We start from the raw sequence: 27,297 nt of genomic DNA, 5'->3' as shown, positions 1-27,297 counted from the left end.
TGCATAAGCTACTAATGGCAACTAATGCCTGTTAGCAGCTTATTACCTTCATTTGCATGTAAATGAGCCTTCCTTCCTGTATGCAGATAACAGCAGGTGGTCTGTTGTCTGCATACAGCTCCTTTATTCTGCCGTGGGACTGCAGCTGAATACAATGTTATAGGCGCTCCCGTTGAGAAATTACAGCCTGCGGTCCCTGCTAACAGCTCTACGGACGAACAATGGATTTTAAACTCAACTAAAAATCATCTTTCGGACAAAAGGCAAACACTGGTAGCATTTACACGTAACGATTATCGTTCAAAAGGCCATGAATATTTTAGGACTGGACAGCCCCTTTAGGTCAGCCAGGCTGCTGCCTTACAGAAGACCGGGTATAAATCAGCGGATTATGACGCCATGTCTTATGACGCATCCAAAATCTTGAAGCAGTTCTCCGACTAATGACGTCTGTGGAATAACCGGCTGTCTCCATTTCGTCCGTAAGGGCTTATTCACACGGGCGAGAAAGTCACGTGTTGCGAGATGCGCAAAATTGGACTCCATTATTTTAAATAGATTTATTCAGACGAGCGCGCTGCCCGCCCGCCCCTCGCATTGATAAAAATTGCAGTATGTTCCCTTTTTTTTGGTGTTCCTTCAGAACGCCTCGCCATCGGGACCAATTTCTCAGCGCGATATTGCGCTCGCCTGTATGAGTGCAGCCTAATGCAGAGTGACCGGTGGTCCTGCACCTCTCCTCCTGATCTGCGGGGTCTGGCAGCGATCGGCGTGACGTGTATGGCGCTTCCGTACGTCTCGCCGCTTCTCCTCTCTATAACCGGTCTGAGGGTAATTGCTCGCACCGCCAATTGTACGAGTGGAGCTGCAACTAATCCAACCACATAAGCCGTAATCTTAATCTCCTGACTAGCTTAATTTGTCCCTGGCCCAGTTTAAAGGGACAGTGTACCTGGGACTGCGCTATATTTCTGACACTCGTTTGGCGCAGTTCCTGGTAAATGACCGGTCGCTGTGAGTATCTGTGATACCTGATAGTGTGGTGATAAGCCATGAATGATCCCTGCGTCCGGCGTCTGTTGATATAAGGTCGTATCTACACGAGCGAGGGCGGTGTAGGGCAGTGTTGAACCTGCGGTTTATTTTTCCGGCGGAAGCAATGTGTTTGTTTGTTTGTTTGTTTGTTTTTAAAGACACGGCATGATTTGCATCCTATTAGTGTTTTCACACGCATGAAAAAAAAACGGTACGTGGTTCCAGTAGTAAAATGTTTGAAAAACGAATCGCACTCACATGCAAATAGTGGCCTGCAAGCGCAATGTTTTTTTTTTTCACACTCCCATAGACAGTAATGGGCGATTCTTGTAGCGGAATTGCAGAAAAATAGGACGTGTTGGGATTTTTTTTGATCCTCGGACTATCAGTCTGTAAGAAAAATCAGTGTATTAACCCATTGAAGTCAACGGGTTCTCGTCCCATACAAGCTCTGTCGGTCTCGCGTGCCCGTATCGCTGCAGCCCTAGGCGCTCAGTCACACAAATGTATTTGCACTTTTTATTATGTGCATAATACGCAGAGAATAAACTCCATTGATTTGCGTCGCGGATTTTAGACAAGCGTGTTTTTCAAACTACTTTTCGGTTGTGTTAATAAAATTTTAAAAAAAAAGCATTTCCTGCAGTTTCCACAAAAAAAAGACACCGTCTTATAATAAATTTTGCCCTAAAAGAGGCCGTGTGTGGGGGGGACTTATACTCACCTGGTCTGCGGCATCCAGGCCCTTGCGCTGATCCCCTCCGCTGCGGCAGCTTTCTGTCTCAGCCCGACCGAAGATTTTCTTCTTTCTGGTAACGAGGTTTTGCATTACCCCGCCTCCGGCAAGCATGTGCTCTGATTGGGTCAAGTGCCAGCCAATCGGAATCGGCACTTGATCAGTCACAGCCATACAGTGAATATTACTGAATAGCTGTGATTGGTTGGATCGAGCACCAGCTCTGATTGGCTGGCACTTGACCCAATCACAGCACACGCTTGCCGGAGGCGGGGTAATTCAAAACCTCGTTACCAGAAAGAAAATAATTTTCAGTCGGGCTGACACAGCAACCTGCCGCAGCGTTGGAGACCAGCGCAAAGGACCCTGGATGCTGACGGCTGGGTGAGTTGTTTGGTTTTTTTGTTTTTTCCCAAGTAGTGTATTTCAAGCCTCCCCCGAAAATCAGGGTAGGGCTTATTATTGGGTAATAGACGGTACTTTTGTGCGTATTTACCGACCGAAAGCACCGATTACGTTAACGGGATCTTGTAAATGGGCAGCTGGGTGTGCATTCACTGCGGATTTATACACGTTGGCAGGAGACCTTATTTAAAAAATAATAGTGAATCAGTTCGGCTTCATTGCAGTTTCTTTTTTCCTATTTGTAAAACGCAGGGCGTATGCGGGCAAAAAAAAAAAGCGCACACCAAATACGCTGCAAAAACACAATACGAAGCGTATTTCAGCGACAAAACCCGCATATGTCCTGAGGGTGCGCACACGTCGCCGATTTTGCTGCGCTGCGTTAATATATCGAAGGCTGTTTTTGGAGTTATCTATGTATTATATAGAAGTCGCCACCTTCGGTAGGTGTTCCCTCCCCTCCCCCCCCCCCCATGTGTTGCGCTCTCCCCTGCGTGGGTGTTCGTATGCTCCCGTCTTCCGTCCGCACTCTTTGGCTGAAGCCACTTTTTTGCTTTAGGGTCATTTCCTTTTAAAGGCAATTGTGCAAGAAAATGTGTTGTGAGCAGCGCTGATACTGCGACTACCTCCAATGTTTGTTCGTGTTGTCATCCCCCAAGTATGCCGCCTCCGTGCCAGGAATCTCTTTAATACGATTAGCCTCAGTACTTTTACATTGTTCCAGGCTTTTACTGCGCGCCGTAAGAGAAGCCATCATAATAATAGCGCCAGTTGTGTAATGTCATCGCGTGGACACCATGTTGTTTTCTAGTTTTAAAGGGTCCAAGACACGGGTTACATGGAGACCGGGCACTCCTTTACATGCCGGGTGTCATCAGAGCGGAGCTGCAATACCGCACACAATCTGAGGCCAGGTGGGGCGCTGTTTTCCGATAAAAGCAGATGTGTTTTCCTGAATTCGGTACAGCCGCCTTCCCTCCTTTTTGTTTTCATTTCTTTCCACTTTGAAGGAATCAGATCATCCCAACGTTACCCTCTGCAACGTGATTGAAGGATGCCAATGGGCTGCCAGGGCTGCCACATGCACTATGAAGTCCATTAACCCCTTCCGGCATCTAAGGGCTCATTCAGACCACCGTGATTTTGGCACATATATTACAACTGCGTGACTCGGTGAATGGAGTCCGTGAAAGTAAATAGACTTTCATTGATCCGTTCACATTAGCGTGTACACCCTGCGTGTCGATGCGCCCGAGAAAAGATCCCATCATGCTCTGTCCGGTGTGAGCGGCCCCGGGCCGTGATGTTTGCGCCCGCTCTGACCGATATCGCATTCTATTTTACCCCTGATTGCGATGTATTCGTCTGCCTTTATGGCTTTCACACGCGTTGAGAATGGAATCTCACATTCACGTGAGAATGGCGTCTGCGTGCGAGGGCATTCCCTTTTTTCTTTTCGCTTCTGTAGAAAATAATGGGCAAAATTGGCAAAAAGTTGCAGTGTGTTCTATCTGGGACATGGTGTAAACACAATATAACGGGGCGTTCTCTCCTGCGAGGTCTGCCCTCCTCACCCGGGTGCGTGCGGCCTGCAGGGCCTATCGGGCTATTCAGACATTCAGTTGCCGATTGTTTTTGGCCGCCTGGCATCGGAGGGTCGGGGTCTCCTGCCCTGCTGGGTACTTTGTAGATTTGATACTTAATTGCTTTTACTCACTGGGCGGTTACAATGTTGTCTTACGTGAACAGATCCTTTTAGCTTCTTCTGTGATGTTCGTTGGTCCCCCTCCGTGTGCGCTCGGCGGATGGAACAAGACTTCTCTCCGTTATCCGGACGATTCTGTTAAAATATTTTAGGGTGGAAAATAAAGTAAAATGTGATTACATAAATTTGCACAATCTATTACATAAATTTGCCCCCTTTGACTTTCGGACAGCATTCAGCCTTTTGGGGTCGGTGTCTATCAACATGGCACATCTTGACTTGGCAATCTGTCAGATTACGAGGGCATCTTGTGTGTAGCGCCCCCTTCAGGTCCCCAAAGATCTTCAGTGAGTTTCAGGCCTGGGCTCTGGCTGGCCATTCCAAAACTTGGACCTCCTGATGGAGCCACACTTCAGGTGATTTGGCGGTCTGCTTTGGGTTGTTGTCAGCTGAAAGGGTAAATTCCTCTTCGTCTTCAGCCAAAGATAGAAGGTTTTGTGTCAAAATGGGCCGATATCTGGAAATGTTTAGATTTCCCTCCACTTTGACTAAAGCTCCAGTTCCAGCAGAAGAATAACCCCAAAGTATAATGCTGCCCCCACTGTCTTCACTGCGGGTTGGGGGTCTTCTGGTGGTCTGCCGTGTGTTGGAATTCTGGCCACAAAGTTCCCCTCGGTCTCATCAGACAGAACAGCTTTCCCCACAGACTTCTGGCAGACCTGATGGAGCACCCCTGAATATAAGAGGGCGTGAACACTTATGCAATCACATTGTTTTACTTGCCCACCCTAAAAGATTCCAGTTTGTTTTTCAGTGGAGTAGTAGAGATAACGGGTCACAGTGAGGGGGGGGGGGGGGGGGGTTAAATGCTTCACCTCATTGTTTAACATGACAAATCCTGGGGGGGACACACTCTGCGCCGTCTGTATGCTCGGCCTCGGTACACGCCGCAGATCTGTGCAGGGATTACTCAGTCTCCCCATGTGGGAAGTTGGGGACTTTTGCTGAAAGTGTTAAATGGCCGGTTCCCACGTAAACTGCGGGGCGACGTCCGCTTTCACTTTGTGCGCCGCGCTCCTCCTAGGGAGGCTGCAAAACTCTGGAAATGATAAAGACTAACCCCCTCTCCCTTTTTTTTTTTTGTCTCCTTTCCCAGGAAATGACCTAGAGGCCTTACAAATACATTGTGTGCATTCTTTCTCCAGAGCGAACTCAATCTGGGAGCTGCACTTGTTTCCGCTGTAACTAAACTACCTCAACAAACCCGGAGAGGAAGACGAGGGGAGGGGAACTTCCAGCAGCAAGAACTCAGTATTAGAGGCTCTTCAGCGCAGACTGGATCTGCCGGACTGTAGCATCTACCCCCATCCTACCTAGAAGACCCCCGCAGCGCTTCATACCTTCCAGCTGTTGATCAGTGTGTTTGGTGGATTTTTTTTTTTCTTTTTTTTTTTTTTCCTTTTTTGTTTTTGTGTGACTTTTTTTTTTTTTTCCCCCCCCGTGGGAATTTCATGCCTAGGTTTTGCATTCTTGCCCTGTTACACTCCTGTTTGGGATAAGTGAAAGTTTTTTGGTTTTTTTTTTGTTTGCATCGCTACTTTTTGGCTGCAGTGGTGTTGAGAAGGGTTAACCGGAGCGCTTGATGAACGAGGCGCGCACATTGTGGAATCCAAGCTACAAGTTGTGAACTGCAGCTGGGCTGCACTGAATACTAAAAAATCCCTAAGTCAGCGGATCTGCTGCATTTCAGTCCCCGCTCGGACACATTACACAGCCTGCCTTTTGGAAATGCCTTGTACAAAACCCATGTTTGCCACCCTGCTCTACTATTTGACATAGCCAACCATAGCGGAGGTGGGTTTTCTAGGCACGGCTGATTTAAGTTAAGGGGGTCACCTGTGGCTAGTAGGTCACCTATGTATTGCTGCAGCGCGCAAGAAAGTAAAATGGACTACAAGAGGCGGTTTTTGCTTGGCGGGTCCAAGCAGAAGGTGCAGCAACACCAGCAGTACCAGATGCCTGAGCTCAGCCGGACTCTGAGCGCACCCCTGGCCTCAACTACCCCTTTAGTATCTACGACGGGCAACTGCCCTCACCCTGCTTCCCACACTACGCCCATCGCGGATATCCAGCAGGGTATCTCCAAGTATTTGGATGCGCTCAACGTGTTCTGCCGCGCCAGCACTTTCCTCACTGACCTTTTCAGCAGCGTTTTCCGTAACTCGCACTACTCAAAGGCAGCTATGCAACTCAAAGACGTGCAGGAACATGTCATGGAGGCTGCCAGTCGGCTCACTGCAGCAATAAAACCAGAGATAGCAAAAATGCTGATGGAGCTGAGCGCCGGGGCCGCCAACTTTAAAGACCAGAACGAGTTCGGCCTGCAGGATATAGAGGTCAGTACTGTTACCAGCGCCCCGTGGAATGCCATGGTGGGATTTACATGTCTGTTTTTACTGTCTCGTATTGGGGTGCGTTCGCACTTAGCTGATTTGGCGCCGATTTCGCCTTTTCAATTTAATTCAAATTGAAGAGGCAAAATCTGCTGTCGATCTGCAGCACAATCCGTGACACAATCTGCAGTAGATGCGAACGCACCCTACGGACGTGTTCACACGTAGCAGAATTGGTGGAGATTTCCCGCTACGGATAATCTGTGTTGAAGTTTGCGCTGTTGGTAATAATTAGGATAAGTCTGATGCACGTTATTAAATCAACGACAGATCCGCATCAACATCTGCAGGTCTGAACATACCCTTAAAGGTCTACTCCCACCATGTAATATTATGGGCTTATTGCTAGGATATCCATTACTTTATGATCAGTGGGGGTCCGCTCTCTGGGACCACACCAATCCTGGAGTGTTAATGTAGGGCTGCATCCCTTTCGCTGGCTTTCCCTGTCCGGTGGCACCACCTTCTGTCCGGGTAACTATGACGCTGCTCCCTCTGAGTGAATGAGACCGCTGTAGTCCCATTGGTCATAAAGTGATTGCCGTATCCCTTTAAACAGTCCTGAAAACCTCTCATCCCAGAACAAGGACTAGCCTCAAAGAGGACGGGACGCGTCTCCCATTTTTAAGTCAATGCTTCATTCCCCTCTTTTATTCCTCCTGTAAATGTTTGAATACATTGACAACTTGTGAAAGGAGCGTGTCCCTACATACTGACGCTCTCCAATCACTGCTGACCTAGTAATAGGGTAACACCAAGTTGTTAATTATGTCATGTGTCCAGGAGGAATAACAGAGGAACGACACAAAGCAGAATTTGAGGAAAAGCTGCTCCAGAGTCGTTGCTTGGAATATAAGACAGTCCTGCTCGTCTTTAAAGGGGTTGTGCCAGGTTATAAAGTTATCCCCTATCCACAAGGGTTAACGTTAGAATTGGTGGGGGTCTGACTGCCATGATCCTGAGAGCGGTGGTCCCTGAGTGAATGGAGCAGAGTTCATGTCGGCGCACCGCCTCTCCATTCCCTTCTGCAGATCGCCGGGCACAAGTGTTTTGGCGACGTCATTGATAGAGCGGCGGCGTGCCCGCGTGACATCTGCTTCATTCACTTGGGGGCAACTGGACTAACTTTCTCGGGATCGGTGAGGGTATCTTTATACCTTGGCACAACCCCCTTTAATGGGATGACCCAGAGTAGACTGTTAGACACGCTCATGTCGGAGAGTTGTGTTGGTGCGCGTCTGACAGCGTCCTCTCATAGGCGGGCCGGGCATGTGCCGTTACTCTCTAGTAAAATGAATGGGGGGTTTGGTTCCCATGGCTCACTCCTGGGGTGGTTAGGGGGTTCTTGCTGATCTGGGGGCTGTGAATGGCCATTCTATAAAGAAGTGTTTCTGCGGAGCCGGATTTATAGCTTGTACTCCGTTCGTTAAATGGTACCGTAATGAGCGCCGGACTTCCTACATTGGATATTAAAGAAACAATCTTTATATTTTCGGATAGCCAATGCATCTCGAAATTTCCTGCTGGCGTCTAACTTCTATTTTCTGTTGGTCTCTTAAGATCTGCCCGTGTGAATGAGCCCTCAGTGTAATAGAAGGGTAAGCGGTGCCGCGGTACGACTCGTGCGAGCTCGCTGCGATCAGCTATTTTGCGCTTCTCAGGAAAGCGGTCAGTTGGAGCCCCTTATTTACAGCACTGGTGGAGGGGGGGTCACCGCTCACAGACTTCAGTTTTATATTTTCTGTCCCGTCTCGGTGTCAGGGATCAGCGGCGCCCCTTTAAGAACGTGTTCACTTGGTGGGATTCTGCCTTCCGGTCAGTGTGGAAACTTGTGCTGCTGTTCTGACAGAACTTTCTGCTACGGACCTCAATTCTGCATCGTTGGAAGAAATAAAGTGATGTCACTTCCTGAAGTTGAAAACACAGCAGATAACGGCGTGTGGATGTGCCCCATCGTAGGAGCGGTCACGCTTTTAAACAATCCGAATATGCTGCAGATTACAATGTAATCCATGTACTCTGTCCACCTGCAGGTGAAGAATAAGCGCGCTGCACGTATACAAGCCCTCCAGCGTGCAGATATCTCCTCTGTAGTATCTATATACTACTGTGGATATCATTCCTATGGGTTACTGACTAAAACAAGGGTTTAATCCCAAAAGTTGCAGGACGGTGTTCCTAAGTGAGCCCGAGGCGGCTTCTTCCCTGCCCCTGGAGTCCGCAACGGAGCGTGCCTTGTCCGGGTTATTTTTACTGCTGTGGCTATTGATGGAGAGCGAGAGTAAAAATAACGGAGGTTTTACTGGGGATTATTTCCATTTACTATTAAGCGCACCCGGGGCGATGGATGTAAAATTAGAGGCGACTTGGAGAAGGAATTATTTTGGCGCCATCTTTAGCAGCCATTTGTTTCTGTTTTGTGAGAATTATAAGTGTTACAGGATTGTTTGGTTACTACGGGCAACACGTCCGCCGTCCTCCATGACGCCTCCACGTTCTTAAAGGTTTTATACGAAGACTTAAAGCGACCCTCCGGGCCTGGAGGAACAAAGATGGCCGCACCACGTTTTGCACTGCCTGATGCTGATTGTGTATAGTATGATTCAGTAGTCTAAGACCCTACCTGCTGCTTTGATTGGTCCGTGCGGCTCACATGGGCAGGCTTGGCCAATCAGAGCAGATTGTAGTATCTAAGGGCCCTTTCACAACAGACGATCGTTGGGCTGGATCGCAGGAATCTGAACAATTAGTATAAAAGACTAATGACTAGTACAGATAGTTACCGTGTATTACGTGCGCAAAACCAACGTGTGTAATACGCTGTAAGATCCGCTAACGGTCTGTTGCTGCGTTTACTGCGGACCTGATGCAAGTAAACGCAACGGCAGACTGGCTGCTGCGCAGAATAAGCTGCGTCCAGAGCGGCAGATGAAAGGCGCAGCCCGCCGCTAGTAGGCCAAACCTCCTAGATTCTGACTATTTTCTGAACTTTTCCATTTTTTTGCCCAGAAAACCCCCTCAAAGGGTTAACAGCGATTTGGTGTCCTGATAGGAAAACATCGCTTCCTCTTTCCATTTAGGACGCAGGATGTTGTACGTGGAAAGCGCGACCGCGGATGAACTCCCACCCAGAATAGATGCAGTTGTGATTCTTAGACACACAGCACCCCCTCTGTCAGAGCGACTAATAAGTGTCTGCCAGAAGGGTACGAGGTGGACCGGTTGTGCTCCAGGGCTCCTCATGTGGACGGTTTTAGTACCACGTTTGATGCGTAATCCACGGCCAATCTGCATCTCCTTGGTGTGACTCTGCGCCGTAGTCCATACGCCATGGATTTGAAATTGGCCTAAAACCACTCTGTATTACTTGCTGTTTGGGGTTTTCCTTAGCTATTGATACCCGGTAAGTGGGCGGCCGACTCCTGGCACTCTCACCTGCGTGCTGGTGAGTGCCACAGCACTCACGTCGGGTGAGTGCTGCGGCCTCTTCTTTGGCCTATAGTGTTGTGCTCGTCGGTCATATGACATATGCAGGCATCGGTTCCATTTAAGTAGGACACAGCTGTAATACCAGGTACCACCACTAGGAAATGTGTTATGGCCCTGTGCCAGGTGGAAATTCCACACTGAAAATCTGCAACAAATCTGCCCCATGTGAACACGGCCTTAAAGAGGTGAACCAGGATTCCAAGTTATCCCCTGTTCAATGGATAGGGGTACCTTGCTGAGCAGTGGGGTCTCGCCACTGAGACTCCCACCAATCCCAAGAACAAGGGTCCAGTGCCCCGCTGCTGGATCACTGCCAAACACCTCCTCAATGGGACTGCAGCGGTAGAATGACAAGCGCTCCGGTATTTCCATCATCCCCATTGAATGGAGTGCTGACTGCACATGACCGGCTGGTGCTCCCTGCAGTGATGAGAATGGGGGGACTCGGGACCCCCCGTTCTCACGGTCAGATGGGGGATAACGTAATTCTGGTGCAAACCCCTTTTAATCCTGTGGTGGTACTACTGCAATAGAACAAGAATTTTGACTTCTGGCTTGAAACCAGATTGTTTCCACTCATTGTCTGCAAGCAGACATCTTGAAGACGTTGAGTGGAGAGACCCTCTATATTACCGTATCGCAGAAATGTTTATGAAGTAGCATTTGTTTACATGAAAGGAATGTCAACCAACGTGCGACCCACTGTGTCCTTATAAGGACTATGTAGGAGACCCCCGCCGCCGCTACCTGTTCGCTTCCACATCTTTACCGGTTAGTCAGTAACGCCACACCTGCAGCTTTAGGTGTATTTGGCAGTGAGGAGGTCCTCGGGTCTCCATCTGCGTCCTTCCACCACTACAGTATAAAGTCCTCGTCGCTCCCCCCCATACTCCTCTCCATCCCCTCCGCTGTATCTTCACTGATCCGGGCTCGTATGGTTCCTTCCCTCCAGACAAATATGCAGTATTGCTGATAATAAAGGGGCGCTCGCCCCAAAAGATCCTGAGCTCTGGGCAAAAACTGACAGCAGAAGCAAGCTGAGCCAAAGGGAGATCTAAAGGAAGGGTTAAAGGGGTTCTCCGCCATAAATGGTCTCGCATGTGACCTGTAGCAGCCGAAGCCGGTGTATGGGATGTCACAGGCCGCTGCCAGCCTGTGGTGCCCCCCTGCGTAGGCTGCCGCTGCCAGCCTGTACACAGACTGGGTGCGGAGGACGGAGCTTGTGGCAGGAGATGTGGGGAGTATGTGACGGTTTGTTTTATGGCAAAGAGAACATGTTTTTAATAAAAATAAATAATTGTTGCACCGCCCCTTTAAGGCTAGCGCCACGCTGCAGGGTTGGTCATGTGACCAAAATATTTGCGCCCCTTGGTGGTGTGTACCTGCTGTAGAGCTGTGACTTGGCATTAGGATTCTCTTTTTCTGGGTGTTACTATCATGGCCATATTGGGGCATAACATAACCCCATTGACAGTGTTTGCCGTGTAGCCTCGGGCGCCGTCACACGTGGCGCAAATGTGTGGGATTCCCGGTACAAGTTGTGGGACGGTTTCCAGAATCTCCCGTCACTTGAAGGAAAACGTTTGACACAGAGTCCACAGTGTTTTTGAAAAATACTGCAGATTCTAAATCCACCGCCGGACTATTTCTGGGGCGGCTTGCATCTCTTGAATGCAAGGGTTAAAGCATGCAGTAGATCCGCTACACGATGTGCCAATATCCGCGGCTCGTCAGCATCAAAAACTGTGTGCAAGGCTCCAGCCGACGGGTGTGCGAACACGGCTAACTCCGCTTGTAAAGCTGCGGCCAAAATCTGCTGCGGTTCTGCCTTTTGTGTTTGCCGCGGATCTGCGCAGATTTAACGCTGTCAAAGGGCAAAATCCGTACGTGGAAGTTCTGATGCGGATCTGCAGGGTTTGTCTCCAGTGGATCTGCGACAGAACAGCCGCGGATTCCGTACGGAACATTCCACATGCGTTCACAAGGCAGAACTTTGTCACAGTTAACCCTTATATTGGCCTTCTATCGGTGGTCTACGCGGCTCCCTTCGTGTGTGTGTGTGGGGGGGGGGGGGCGGCTCCCGCTCCCCTCGGCGGTGTGTTTTCCGCTGCTTGCACAAGACATGACGTCGCGGTGTTTGACAAGCGTGCGTTGCCAGCGCTAAAGCAGACGTCAGGCGACTAAAATAGAAGTTTATTTCCTCCCCGTGTGAAGCCAGCTGTGCGGCTCGGGACGCCGCGGCTCTGAAGGCTCTTTGTCTGCACATGTCAACAGGGAGAAGACTCTCCGCCCGTCCCGAGCCGAGACTTCCCTCGTTTACACTCCTTCCTGGATGTACACGGGGGGCCGTTCACAGGGGGGATTCTCTGTCCTTATTACGGTCAGAGTTTTTATTATTCGCATTGGTGTAGCCAGACTCTTTTATCTTTTTGCGCACGTGTAAAACGCAGTGAGTATATAACCCGTACGACATGGATGTATAACGCTCATATACATGCCCTCGAGTGACTGGGGCCCTAAAGTTGTGCTACGTCCCCGGAGGTTCTGGATGTTCTCTTCTCAGCTGTTAGAGGACTACTGAGCAAAACGGACAGCGCGAATGGCGATGCACCTCGGATGGCGGTCAGCTGAACGCACGCTCAGACGGTACAGTTTCAGCCACTGCAATTCCCATTAGTCCTCACAGTGGAGAGAGGGGAATAAACCGCCGCCTGACCGTTCTTTCATCCAATATCAGCGCCCCCATACACTGTAGATGGCCTTCTGGAAGTACGGGGGGCACTCGCCATGGGCGTAGCGTGGACCGCCGGCTTCAGTACGTCACATTGGTTGATTGTCTTCTGAGAAAGCGAGGGGACAAACAGACTTACAACTCATCAACCTCCTTCACACAGCGGGGTTGGGTTTTTCCCACAGTATTTCGCCTCTTGGGGTACATGCACACAGGCGTTTTGGTTTGATTTTCAGACAGAAATGGCGCCTCTGTTTGTGTGTATTCACATGGGCGCAGACAAGAACCGGACAGGCCGCAATTGGTTTTACTCGTCAAGAGTTTCAGGCAGAAATGTTACATGTTCCTGTGCGGTGTCCTGCACATCAGATCGAGACAAGCCACACTTACAGCGCGTCGGATAGGGGATCGCCTCGCTTGCGGCGCATCAGATAGGGGGCTTGCCCTCGCTTGCGGCGCGTCGGCTAGGGGGATTTACTGATGCAGATTTGCCCTTGACTTCATCCGGAATCCGCGGCCGGTTTGCGTTTTGTGAAGATAATCCGCCGGCTACTCTCACATGTAGTGTGTGTATATTCTGCTGCGGCTTTTACGTGAATTATGGCGCGGGTTTCACCTTATCTGCTGCAATCCACTTCAATATTTGTGTCAAAATATGCGCTATTTGGTGCGAATCTGCCGCTGCACAAGATGCGTAACCAATCCACTCTGAATACAGAACCCTGAAGGCCTTTTACACGGAACGATGATGGTTCTGATTCCTGCCCTCCGGCGAGGATCGGAGTGATTATCGTTCGGTGTAAATGCAGGCAGCGACTGAACGACTAACGAGAATCTGTTCGCTTCTCGTTCGTCGTTCAGTTTCTGCATACGTAAAAATGAATGACGGATCCACCGTGTAAACAGGCCGTCGGGCACTTATAAACTACTTACCTGTTTACTGTGACTGGAGCGATCCCCGGCCCACTCCTTTCCATTCACTAACCATGAACAGGTCCGCCTTGGGGCTCCTTTACACTGGCGAGGGCCGTATAGGGCCGATATTCACACTTGCCCAATATCGCACTTGCCACCATGTGAAAGCCCCGTGGATGCGAGCCTCGCATCACTGCGGGGATTGAGGGAATCCCCGCAGCGGCTGTCACCACTGCGGCAGTGGATCGCGGAGTTCTCCGTTTACTTTCAATGGGGCCGGCGCTGCTGCAGGAAAACATCGCTAATGTGAATGAACCCATTCAAAAGAATGAGCTTCATATTTGCTTGTCTCGCAACGCACCTCGCACGATTTTCTCGCCTGTGTGAAGGCTGGATTCATATGGAGCGTAGAAATCCGGATGTCTTGCCCTTAGCGTAATAAAGAGCGAAGTTCGCAGTAAATCCGTATTGACGGCCCCGATCACACGGGGGGCTTCATCTCCACAACGAGATCCATGTTGGAATCCGCGCGCTTTAATGTTCATCGGTCGTCCGCATTATAGTTTATACACCGTGGATTTCAAATCCTCAAAGCCAGAAAGAAAGTAGAATCGACATGTCGGTTGTCATCGCAGTATACCACGCACAGATTTCCTCCAGTAAGTGGGGCGAAGTCTGCATGCAAATCCACAGCATGTCAAAATGCAAGTCGGAGGGTCAGCCGTGGACTTCTATCATTATTTGGGGCCGATCGGTGTGATCGCACAATATGAGGCCTAAAACGTGCAGATTTGCGGTGTGTTTTCCGCCATGTGTGCGTCTGCCTGGTTCTGCCATGAGATGAGAAAGAACTATTCACTGTCATGCGGGACTCTAGAAAAGCTGGGTGACCGTTCCTGTAAGAGCTCTATCGTTGCTCAGCTATCCTGGAGACCTGTTAAACTGGTGACGGATGACGAGCGTACAAAGTGCAACGTCTTGGAAAGTATTACAAGAATCCCTCCGGGGTGATAATTTCATGTTTTTCTGTATCGCTGCAGCAGATCGCAGATTACAGACTGTTCAGGAATTCCCCTGGCGGCGTCAAGCGCTTATTGTTCCCTCTACAAGCTCTTGTTCTGCAGATTTTAGGTCTGTCCATACAGGAGGTCTGGTGACGTCTCAGTCGTTGAAAAGTTCGTGGTTTTTTTTTTTTTTTTTTTTTTTTTAAGGAAAGTTGGGCACTGACTAATATGGTTTCCATGATTGCTCCTATGGGCGGCCCTCTGCTTTCCTATCTCACGTAACATCTGAGCTGGTCTTATAACTGCATAACTAGGTAATGGCGTCAGGATATGGTCGTCAATAGTTGATCAGGGGTCCATCGCTCAGGATGCCTGTCGATCAGCTGATCACCAGGCCTGCTGTCAGTGTGGACAGCACTGTAAGCGGGTAGCGCTGTCAACATTGCAGCAGCCCTATTGAATTTAATGGGAACTGTGCCTGCAGTACCAAACTGGGCCACTGTAATATGGACAGCGCTGTCTGCTTCCAGAGCTCACAGCAGGCCTGCCAGTCAGCAGATCAGTGGGGATCCTAAGTGCTGGACTCCCGCAAAAAACTATTGATAGGTAATCTTGAGGATAGGACTGTTTGGGGTAAAATTGTAAACTGAGCTATACTTACCCCTCTGCTAGCACAAACACCCAGCACTGCAGCCCCGCTGTGATCCCAGTGTTTGTTGTGATGGTTGCCGTCACAGAAAGTAAGGTGACCGCTGCAGCCTCACTGCTTGTTCTTCTGGCATCTGTGCGCACGTCCTGCCATGATTCCAGGGGTTTGAGATTGTGACGCTCTGATTGGCTGCAGCGTCGGATGAAGGATTGTTTGGCCCACAGCAGCGTTCCTGGCTCATGCGTACACCGAATGCTCGGCTCTGACAAATGTTCCTGTGTTTAGGGAGGTAAGCCGCCTCCAGACTTATCTCCTGGGGAACAAAAGGATCAGCATTGAATTTCAATGCCCCCAACATCACCTGTTGAGCTGCCACCATACACATCAGAGCGTCATCCAGCGCCTTCAGTAATGGCGGCTCCAGGTTACTGCAGACTCTGTATGGGAACCCTTCCAGCCGCCTCGTTAGTTGCAACTTGGCTTCCCCACCTGCTCTGAAGTGACTCGAGGACTGGTGTTCGCTGCGGATATTGTGGATATTTTGCGCAGTGCTGTTTGTAGGAGGGCAAAACTACTTGTTCTTGAATGATTTTTTTTATGGCTCGCCACCTCCTTAAGTAACCCGCCTTCTTCTTCTCCTCCGCAGGTGCTCGGTCGCTGCTTCTTGACTGTGATGCAGGTTCATTTTCAGTTCTTGTCCCAGGCTTTGCAGAAAGTGCAGCCTTTTGCCGAAGCGATAGCACAAGAGCGCAAGAACGCTCCCGGAAGTGGCGAGCTGAGCCCCACGAGAGAGCTGGATGACGCTGTGAGGACTTGGCGAGGAGCGACCGAGGTGAGGAGCTGTATAATCTGTGCCCCCGGACGACGACGGCCGCCTCACAGTCACACTTGACTCATATGGCATGTGAAGAAGGCGATCAGTATAATAAGTCTGAGGAGGTGGAAGATTCTTACTCATCGGCCCACATAAGCTAGCCTGTCGCCAAATGATTCAAAGGGCAAGGCCGGCACATGGCAGATCCAGCGCTGCGCCGGGTCGCGGCTGATATAGTGCAGGACATGGGAAGCATCCGTCTGGCTTTATCTCAAGAGCTTTTGCTATTTGTCTTCAGTCCTTTGAAGATAAATGGAGCAAACACAGCTGAGTCCCTTCCTTCTCACTAGTAGCTGCCACATTACCTAATGGAAACCCTAAGGTCTAAAGGGGTTATCCCGGCAGCGGCCGCCGGGGGCGGAGAGGAAGCGCTGGGCTGACCCCTGTGTAGCGGGCGGCACTTGTGATTGGAAGCTCAGCTTTAATACAAATCAATGGGAGCTGCGCCTACAAATGACAAGCACCGCTTCCATTGACTTCAATGAGAGCTGTGCTTCCAATTATGAGCGTGGCCGCTCCGCAGGGGTCAGAGCGGCGCTTCCTCTCCGACCCCGCTGTTTCCCTGGATGACCCCTTTTAAGAGATGAGGAAGCTAGTGGTCAGGGGTTAGCGTGAGTTTTCTCGCCTAAATTCTGTTTTTAGCACTTATGGCTGATATGTGAAAAAGGTGGAAAGAACCCCAAATTAAAGGCGGCGTTTGACAACTGGTTTATGACAAGTAGGGGGGCTGACTTTTGATTTTCTGCCCCCCCCCCCCCTGACCATTTTTGAATACCGGATGTTTCTGACTATACCGGGGGATGGCTATGTGTGTGAAGCGACAAACCACAGATCATGATGGCTGTATGATTGTGATTACCAACCTGTTGAGAGAGTATTCAGACATCCAGTTTGAAGTCCTGAGACGTCTGCCCCGCCGTTGCCCCATATCACTGACAACTCTGCTTTGAACTTGATGTAAGTCTTTTTACGGCCCTTAAACACTGGCTAATTGTCGTTACATTTAACGAGCGCTGATTGGCATCATACAGTGTTTCCCTGAAAATAAGCCCTAGCATGATTTTTGATGCTTGAATAGAAGCCAAATGCTGAATGTAAGCCCTAATTACTGTTAGAAAAACACTTCTATAGGAATGCATTGGGTGTGTGTAAAAAAAAAAAAAAAAAAAAAAAAAAAAAAGGGCCGTAAAAACGCAATTGCTGCATTATTGCAATGTTTTTACAGGTCATCCAGGTCCTTCCGCTGATCTCCGGACCCCCAAAGCAGTTCTTGGCTGCTTACACAGTATCACTTCCTGGTTATGGGATTCATAAATCCCACCTCCATAAAGCGATGCCTGTGATTGGTTCCTCAAGCGCTGCATTGATTGGCTGAACTGTGTGGGTGGCTGAGGACTGCGAGAGCTGTATCTCAACTCTGGAAAGCAGTGGGCAGGACCTGGACCGAGCCTGAGTAATTTAAAATTAAACCTTCCTTGAAAATAAGACCTAGCACTAGAGATGAGCGAACGTACTCGGATAAGCACTACTCGTCCGAGTAATGTGCTTTATCCGAGTATCTCGCCGCTCGTCCTGAAAGATTCGGGGCGCTCCGCTGCTGACAGGTGAGTCGCAGCGGGGAGCGGGGCAGAGCGGGCGGGAGAGAAGGAGAGAAAGATCTCCCCTCCGTTCCTTCCCGCTCTCCCCTGCAGCTCCCCGCTCCGCAGTGTGTCCCGAATCTTTCAGCACGAGCGGGGAGGTACTCGGATAAGGCACATTACTCGGACGAGTAGTGCTTATTCAAGTACGTTCGCTCATCTCTACCTAGCACCTTTTTTTTGGGGGGGGGGTTAATATAAGGCCCTTTCTTATTTTTGGGATAACACTGTGACCTTGATGGTTAGTATGGGGACAAGTGATGGGTACAGGACGTCTGTCCACTGGTTGTAGCACTATACACTGCGCAGACAGTAATGTGTGGCGCTTCATACTGAAGACCAGGGCGTTCAGCGGTGGTTTTCAGCGCTCACACCGGGAGAACGGGGAAGTCTAGAACTTGTATCCCCGGATTCCACGGGTCCCGTTATAAAGCTCTTCCTCCGTGCCTCGGCTGTGTTGTTGTGACGGCGGCCTGTTATTATATCATTATGTGCTTTATGCCTGGGTCACAGAGGCAGCGAGTGAGGCGCGGGCTGGGATCATCGCTCTACCTCTCCGCCCGTCTACAGTAAGTGACCCGTGTCAGCAGGCGGCTCACCCCACTTGTTCTGGCCTCTGTGGACCTCTGTGCATTGTTCGGGACGCATCCGTCCACATATTGACCTTTTTATTAATTGGAGCATTTGTGTTGTGTGGGGGAGCGTGGCGGTGCCGGCGCGGGGATCGCAGGCCGCTCACAAGAATACGGCTCTTGTCTTCGCACACTGGGTTATTTTTGGAAGAAGTATGTACAGGGAACTCCGCTTGGTGTATAAGGCGAGGAATGCGAAGCTGGAAGCCGGGAGAAGTCTTGTGTGTGTCTTTTATATAATTGAAAGCTGCTTTTTAGGCCGCGGTTCCCGGAATCTCAGGATATTCTGTTTCTGTGCGGTGAGGACGGCGCTGAATAGGAACATTTTACTGAGCGAAGAATAAGCAGGTCTTACAGCCGCCACTTCCCTGCAGCCCATTCATCAGCCCCCCCGTCTACCACTTCCCTTTCTGGAATTTTCCGGAATCTTTGCATGAATTTTAGGCCGCTGTTCTGCATCCTTGTAGTGCAACTATAACTCCCAGCATGCCCTGTGCCGTCCAGTGCATCAGACGACGCGTTCCGTTAGATGGTGCAAAGGAAAAAGTAACATTTGGCTGCAGCAATCCCATTGGTTGCACCATATTATGGCGGATTGGTATAAGTTGCCATTATTTGCTGCGTCCGGGGACATCCGTGATGGAACGTGGCAGCACCTTGACTAATATGACCCTTCTTATTACATACACCGAATGGCCCTTTTTATTAGAGCCCCTGCCTCTTTCGCGATTGGAGCTGGAAAGTCTCCCCGTGACCCCGGAGTGTGACATAAAAACACATGACAAGTTTCCCATGGATCAGATTCAGTGTGAATCCACATCAAATGGGGAAAATCCAGTGATCTGAGCGACTTCCAACGAGGGCGGGTCATCAGTGATAGACTAGCCGGGCCAGGATGTCACTGCTAACTGTGACTCGTCGCCAAAAGGGGTCAGAAGAGGATGTCAAGAATCGTTTTGCATCGCATCATCAGACATTGTAGACTGTCTAGACCGTACAGCCAGCTTACAAAAAAAGGGTTAAAAATTGCAAGTAGGAGTCACATTTACGTACGTTCTAGTGGCGGGGAGTCTACGGCCCTCGAGAGGCGGGTTATAGGGATGGAGTCTGTGACTCTGATAAGTAATTCCACATGGGATCCAATCAGATTCTCCTCCATTGTCCTGCTGTGTTATGGGAAGTGCTGCTATTTGTAGAAGGCGCGAGTCCAATACTAACATATCGGCGCTAGAAAACGCCTGCCTGTTGTTTATACTGCGGTCTTCACATAACGACGCCTATAGAGGATTACTGCACTTTATTTCCTTGTCCAGCTTCGAAAACCCATTTTCATACACCCTCTCGCTAATTCTAAGCTCATACAAGGGGGTCTTCTGTTCAGGTTCCTCATCTCTTGGCCAGACTAGAGAGTGGTTTTAAAGGGATTCTTTCACCAGGTTCATGAAGTTTGATGCTGAGCTGCTTCGGCCTCTCACATGGGGAGAGAATTGTAGGTCTGCATGATGCGGGAGGGGAGAAGCCGGCACGGCCCGCCTCCGTGACTCAGAGCTCGGCTCAGAGTCCAACTTCATGAACCTGGTGGCAGAATAACTTTTAAAGAGCATCCAGCTCTGGAGGACCCATCCTGTCCCGCATTGCCCTGACAATCCATTGATATGAATTAACACTGTGTAATACCCTTTTCCCCCTGTGGGTGTGCTGCAGGGAAACTGAACACTTACTACCAAGTTTTCCCACAGATTACAGCTGATCACTGGGGGTCCCAAATAAACGACACTTTGTGATCGTCTTATTGTCAAGGAACCATTCTAACAAGCAGGATGCATCTAAAATGGGGAACCCCTTTTATAACACTAAATATTATATAGCCCCAATATACTCCCAGCACGGTGTACAGGGTCATCGGTGGGACTTATATTTCTGTATTACACACACATTGCGGTCTGTTGACTGAGCTATATGATTTCTGGGGGGGGGGAGGGGGAGAGAACCTGCATGAACCCCATGAAAATACTGGGAGGCAATATAAACTCCTTGCAGGTGGTGGTGCCTTTGGGTGGACTCGAACTCGGGACCCTGCTGCTGCAAGGCAATAGTGCGTTTTTTAAATCTCATTGTATGTGCAGTTGATATACTATTACAAGGCCTCCTGCACACGGCACATGTGGATTTTTGCTGCGGATGACGTGCGAGTCATTGCGTAAATGAATTTTAAATGCTTGCAGGGGATCACAAATTCAATAGTTTTTCCACGTGAATGTACAGCGGATCATCTGCACGGAAAAAAATCACAAGCCCAATGGTGCCTCCCCACCTCCAACCTGAGAAGTGTCCACCTACAAATCCACAATGTAATTGCAGATGAAACGCCTCCATAGATATTAATGGAGCCCGTCCGCGCCGAATCCGCGCTAAAATGGAGCATGCTGCGATTTATTTTCTGCTCGTGGAATCCACAAATCAAATCTGTGTTTGTGCGCGGAGCTGAGGACGCTCATGTATTCCTATGGGAGACTTGAGCAGTGGATCTCCCACGTGGGTGCCGATTGCAGATTCAGATCCGCCTGTGTGCATGAGGCCTAAGGGTGCTTTCACACGGGCGGAATTAGGACGCCGCACTCTTGTGGATTTTGGCAAATAATGTGGGTTTTATAGTGTTTTTAATTGGAGAATGTAGTTAGTGGAACACTTTTTGGTTTTTTTGCTATGGTTTACTGCCGATCACAGATGATTGCTGGTAAGGGCCCCTGTAGATGTGACAGTGATCACTAATGTTCTTTTACATGGGAGCAATGATCGTTTGGTGAACAGAGGCGGAGTGCGCTGGACATCCCTCTGGCTGCCGCCATTCACAGGAAACAGGTAGTCGTTGATAGATGAGAGTCAGACTACCTGTTCACGCGGGACGATCGTCGTCTGATTTTCATGCCCGCATTAACTGAACGGCAAACGATGAGCAAAGAAATTCTCGTTTTGGTGGCGTTTACACCGATCGATCATCTTACAGTTTTGCAGGATCCGTGTAAAAGGGCCTTACGGGAGCAGGTGGTTGTTGGGATCCTACATCCTTGTACAGATCACATTCCCCGACGCACAACTTCCTGTTTACACGCGGAGATGCACTGCCGATGAGCAAGTGAATCGGTCGCCACTAGCATCTGCTCGTTTGCTGGCCGACCACCAGCGTACACGCACGGGATGATGACCATTTGTGCCTGATTATTAGCCCTTTAATGTGTAGGAGGTGGTTGTGCGGCGAGGCCTCCCCCCTGTGTACAGCGTCAGAGTACGATCCACAGATAAAAGGGTCCCTTTAACCATCCAGCAACACGTGAGCCGCACAGAGCGGCTGCAGCCATAACCGCGGCTAAACCCTGGCAGCGCGGCCCTACCCCTGCAGCGACGTCATCTGTTTACTTCTAGGAGATGTGAATGGGCTGCGAGTTTCAGGGTTGTCTTGCCAGACACATTTCTCCTGCCCGGGGCTTCCTTCCACCCCCTCCTCCTCCGCTCTGCAAACCGCACCTGATCCACGTGATCCTTCCCTCCCACAGCTAGTAACCTACAGTAACACTCGGCAGTCCAGCCACGTTTAAGGACTCTGAACCTGGGAGACGCACAGTCAGATCAAGGCAGTGTAAGAGCAGCAGTATGCAGGCAGCTGGGAGAGGACTACAAGTCCCAGCATGCCTGCAGCTGTCAGTTTGCTGGAGGTTGCAGACTTACCCCAGACTTTTTGGCTTTTACATCTGGTTTTTGTATTTTCGCATCTGATCAGACGCGGAGCGTTCTCTCCATCCGCGCCGCTTACATATTTACTGAGGTGCCAAAGAAACACGGAATATGCAAATTCCAATCCCACATTGTGTTATGCTGCAGTCCAGACATCTTTGGTATCCAATTACTTTTTCGGAATAAGCTGCCGTGTCTGCATGAGGAATAACAATATTTCTGGCCATTATATGACTTGTATACGGCGTTTTTCACCACTTAGCCCCCCCCCCCCCCCCCCCCCGTATGGGCCGTATGTCTAATTCTCAGCCTCCACCCACCAGCTTACAGAAAACTATCTGCTGTCCCCATTGACTGCACATGGATAAACGGCAGATTCTGCTCCGTTCCTCTCTGTAACCCACATAGAAGACTTATCGTCAGCATGGAAGACGGTAGTACCGAGCAGTGTAGATGTGATCTCGGTAGCTGTAGGATAGTAAATAACTCTCCATTAGCAGCAGCACATCTAAGGGTCTGTTCACATCAGTGTTGGAGGTTCTATTCTGATCCTCCGTCGCTGAATTCTGTTAAAATACTAGACAAAATAACGCCGTATGCAGTGCTATATTGTCCTGTAAAATGCTGGGCGGAAGCCGAATAGACCCCATTATAGTCAGCGGGGTCCCTTCTGTACCATTCGGGTCCAGTTCCAAATGACAGATCGATTCGGCTAGTGGGTGCTGGTTTCCAGCTCCCATAACAGAGCAAGAAACGGAACCCTTTAATGCAAATGGGAACTAGCCGTAAGTCTGTCTCTCCGTCGTCCTCCTCCTCCTCTCTTCTGTCTATAGACTTCTATGGGCAGCATGAGACAACAACCTCTTTCCCTTCCTGTTAAGCTAAGTCTTTCTCCAGCAACTGAAATAAGACCTAAGTGGACAAGTTAAAAAAAAGGAAACCTCTAGTGGACCGCACTTTGACTTTTCAGCATAAAGACGTAATTTTAGGTAAATATAGTGATTTGCACTTTATCTAGTTATCACATTGGCCATCGTATAAGCGCAGGTTGTTTGAAATAACAGTGACCATTTAACAATATTGCTTAGTGGATGGTCATGAAGACCCCCATTGTTTCCCCATCACTGCTATAGCCATTGAATATTAGTCATGTGACCTTTAGACCGGATGTTCTAGAATTGGACTGTCTGTACTGTTTCCATTGAGCTGGGAGATCTGGGCCAAACTCCTAATAACCACCTTTTATACTGAATGATGTTTTTTGAATGATTATCATTCCAGTGAGCGAGAATGAACGTAACACGGCCGACACAGATAAATCATTCGCAGGCATGAAAATAATTGTTGGCTCATTCACTAATCGTTTGGTTTAAATACCGGTCGTTCAGTCGTTCTCACTTACACAGAACGAGCTGAGGATGTATCTGCTGTATACACTGGAGATCGGCGGCTCGTTCTAACTAGAAATCAGCAGATCTAATCTGACTTTAATAAATTACTCTGTTTCCACGAAAATGAGCTATAGCTGCATTACATTAAGAAAAAAATTGAATATTTACCTAGCGGGCTCAGTCCGGGTCCTCCTGCTGCTGTCTGGAGCTCCGCCGTGCGTCCTGCAGTCCTCGTTCACCCACTTAAGATCACTTCCTGGTAACGGAATTCATAAATCCCGACTCCAAGAAACGATGGCTCTGATTGGTACTGGAGTGCTGCTCAGCCAATCAATGTAGTGCTTAATAAATCAATGCGATGGCTGTGATTGGTTCTTCGACCGCTGCTCAGGCAATCAATGCAGCGCTTTATGAACTAAAGTTGTGGAGGCGGGATTTATGAATTGTCCAATCAGTGCCGCGGCTCAGCACATTGGAGTTCCGGAGAGCAGCGGGAGGGACCTGGACTGAGCCTGCTAGGTAAGTAGAATAAGACATCCCCCGAAAATAAAACCCAGCGCCTCTTTTGGGGCAAAAACACGTGCTCAGCAATTTCCCGCGCCCAACAGTTTGTACCGTGTAACGTTACCTGCAGTCTTTTCCATTTAACGGTAATTATATCCGAATTTAAACTTGGCTACTGAAAACTTAATTTGACTCATTTTTTTTTTTAGTTTTTTGAGCCAATGGCTCATCCCCTCTGTGTGTCGGACCCCTGCTTATTAGTTGTTGGTGTCTTGCCCCCACGGGGCATGAACACTTTTGGCCCAATACTTGCCCATCCTGATCAGAGGTGATCGTACTCTGATTTTACAGCGTGTCGTGAATAGTTTTTGGATCGTGAAGCTATTAAAATACTCATAATATTCGACTCCTGGAGGAATTAATAAGCCGCAGAGCAGCGGCGCCATGACTTGCTGCAGCGCTGATGAGCATCCATCATTGTACAGAGCGGCACCTGCTGGGACGCTCCGCACCATAAATAATGGATTTCAAGTCCAGAATTTGCTGATCTGTGCAAATGTTATGTACAAGGAATGAAATCTGCATCCGCGGGCGCCGCGTTATTGTAACCCGCTGTTTGTGCTGACGTTACAGGCCACGAGCCGCCTGCGAGACAGGGCTTGTGATGGATCCCTGGCCGGGTTAGAAGTTCAGCAGCTCTTCTGCTCACAAAGCCTGGCCATCCCAGAGCATCACCTCAAGGAACTCAACCTGAAGATTGACAGTACCTTACAGGTAGGACCGGGGTAGGACATATAGAAATGGGAATTGCCGTCTGCGTGGGGGGGTCGGGATTAGGAGTTCAAATGGATTTTGAATGTGCAATTTTTGTAAATTCTTGTATTAGTTTTTTACTAAAACCCTGAACCCGTCTGTATACCATCTGTCCATCTAATTCTATATATTTCTTGCTGCAGGCATATAGGATGGCGTTGGATAGTTTAGGCCACTGTGAATATGCAATGAAGGCTGGCTTCCATCTGAATCCCAAGGCTATTGAAGAATGTTTGAAGGTAACCATACACTCTCATTTCTGAAGTTGGCGCCGATTTTCTGCCCCAAAATCCGCACCAAATGTTGTAGATTTTGGTCCGAATCCACAGTGCAAAATATTCTAAAAATTTTGGGTGGATCCACACCAAATCTGCTACGTGGGGACATGCCCTTAGTTCCTTTTAAAGGGGTTGTGTTCAACTGATTTTTCAGCGGGCACCATGCAGGAATAGCCTTAGGGCTCATTCACACGGGCGTATTGTCACTGCGTATTTCCCTACGTAACACACTGTGAATGGAGGCAATTAAATTCTATGTACTGTCATTCTTCGATGCACCCCTGCGTGTGGGCACTGCGTATCGATACGCAGGAGAAATGAATCGCAGCATGCTCTATTTCTCTGTGTATCCAACACGGCCCTTGAATGGGCCGCGTATGAAACTGTCTGTACGCAGGCATTGCGAAGGGGCAGCGTTTCCATATGCATCTCCTCTCTCAACCGAGCGGGGAATTTTGGCGGAAAACAAAAGCGCACTGCACATGTCTGTGACGTTATAATCCCGGGCATGCGCTATGCCAATCGCAGTCTGTATGGGATCTCTGCCGGCAGAATGTAGGGGCTGCGATGCGCCCGTGTTAATGAGCCCTTACGTAGACAACATATGCCCTACTGGGTCATAGAGGAGGTCACCCACTTAGGAAACCTCTCTATGAGCCAGAACAGAAAAGCGCTTATTTATTACATTGATGGACGTTCCTGTGTAATAATACTACGGCTCCCCTGTAGTGGCTGCGGCTTCCTCCGGCAGAATCAGATATTTGCTGGGAGTCAGACCCGGAGTGATCCGCTGATCGCTGTAGTAGTTGCATTGGAGACTCATCTGCTTTAATAATCGACTCTTCGTTTAGAAAGTCGCATGATAAAAGGGTCTTTTTGTTCCACCAGGGCTGCTGTAGTGACGCAGAGGCACAACAGGCAGGAAGGAGACAGACGCCACCTCAGCCCATACAGTGTGAGCTCCCGACCGTACCAGTGCAGATTGGCTCCCACTTCCTGAAAGGAACGTCCTTTAATGAGTCTTCGACTGATAACCTGAAGCTGAAAACGGTAACTTTACCCGCTTCTACCTAATAAGGAGTAACTGCACTTTTTAAAAACTTGCGACATGTCAAAAGTTTTGATCAGTGGGGGTTCTGCTGCTGAGACCCCTACTGATTGCTGAAATGAGGGGGCTGCAAGAGGAAGCGGCACAGCGCTTGGGTGAGCGCCGCAGCACCCCTCGTATCGGTGGTCAACAAAGGTCTTGGCAGCGGGTCCCATACTGATCCAAACGTTTGACACATCACTCTGACATGTCTAAAGTTTGTAAAAAGTGCCGATACTCTTCAAGAGTTTGTGCTGCCGAGTCTTCCCAATAATACTGACTCTCCGCTCTGTTCCTCAGCATGCTATGCTGCAGCTGATCAAAGAAGCCGATGCACATAATGGTATGACGGACAGGGATGATTCCGTAGTGACTGAAATTCTCAATCAAGTGTGTCCTTCCACATGGCGAGGGGCGTGTAAAACTGCAGTGCAGTTGCTTTTCGGCCAGGCTGGTCTGGTAAGTCTGTTAGAATTTGCATATGCCTATAGTACATACATTACGGCATTGTGGTGTTATATATTGCTCCCTTCTCTACTGTCTGCAGGTTGGGGCCAATTCACACGGCCTGATTATTGGGCGCGAATGGGTATCGACCCCTGTATTAGAGACAGCCATCAGCTGACATAAAAATGCTCACCGGTCAGCTATACATTTCCCTATGTGGAGGGGGAAATGTACAGCCGGCCTATGGGGACCTATGATCAAAACCATGATCCCTTATCCCCAATATTGAGCGGCGCTTGTTACATGGGGCGGAGAATTTGGCCCATGTATAAGGAGCTTTGGCAAAAAGGGAGGTAGAGGAAGTGGAGCAACAGAAGACTACAACATCAGATTACACACTGGGTTGTTTGTAGTCTGCAACCACAGAGACGCAGGTTTACATGGTAGCCGTATACACAAACTGGGGTGTGTGCAAAATATATATATAATTGTAATATATGATTATTTGCAGAGATTTTTTTAATAGGGTTTCAGTAGTATAATATTGGCTGCATAGAGTGCTCATACCCCTGATGAGAATCGGAAGGGAAAAAGTCCTAAGAAGTTGAGGAACACTAAATAAACAGGGCTTTTTTTCCCCATTACCCTTTGCTTATACAGCATGGCTTTGATAACTTGCATATCTAGAAGGAGTATTTACACTCGTATCACTTATACGCCAAGTCTCGGGCCGTGTCACTACGGTTCCCAGTCACACCCAGCGCAACGAGTTGTCACTTG

The 27,297-nt window shown here is 49.2% G+C and overlaps 1 protein-coding gene across 1 annotated transcript in view; it reads left to right on the top strand.

Moving 5' to 3' along the window:
- The window catches only part of GARRE1 (granule associated Rac and RHOG effector 1), a 67,644-nt gene that overhangs the window by 20,869 nt on the left and 19,478 nt on the right, over positions 1-27,297 (top strand). Inside the window, exons 2-7 of the mRNA XM_066583623.1 lie at positions 5,038-6,277; positions 15,769-15,954; positions 24,526-24,666; positions 24,849-24,944; positions 25,872-26,033; positions 26,371-26,529. Coding sequence (XP_066439720.1) covers positions 5,798-6,277; positions 15,769-15,954; positions 24,526-24,666; positions 24,849-24,944; positions 25,872-26,033; positions 26,371-26,529 — 1,224 coding nt within the window. The 5' untranslated portion in view covers positions 5,038-5,797. The remainder of the gene's footprint in view (positions 1-5,037; positions 6,278-15,768; positions 15,955-24,525; positions 24,667-24,848; positions 24,945-25,871; positions 26,034-26,370; positions 26,530-27,297) is intronic.

The sequence above is a fragment of the Eleutherodactylus coqui genome, chromosome 11, assembly GCF_035609145.1.
Source record: "Eleutherodactylus coqui strain aEleCoq1 chromosome 11, aEleCoq1.hap1, whole genome shotgun sequence".
In the NCBI taxonomy this organism is placed as follows: domain Eukaryota; kingdom Metazoa; phylum Chordata; class Amphibia; order Anura; family Eleutherodactylidae; genus Eleutherodactylus; species Eleutherodactylus coqui.
This window is presented reverse-complemented; position numbering and strand designations above follow the sequence as displayed.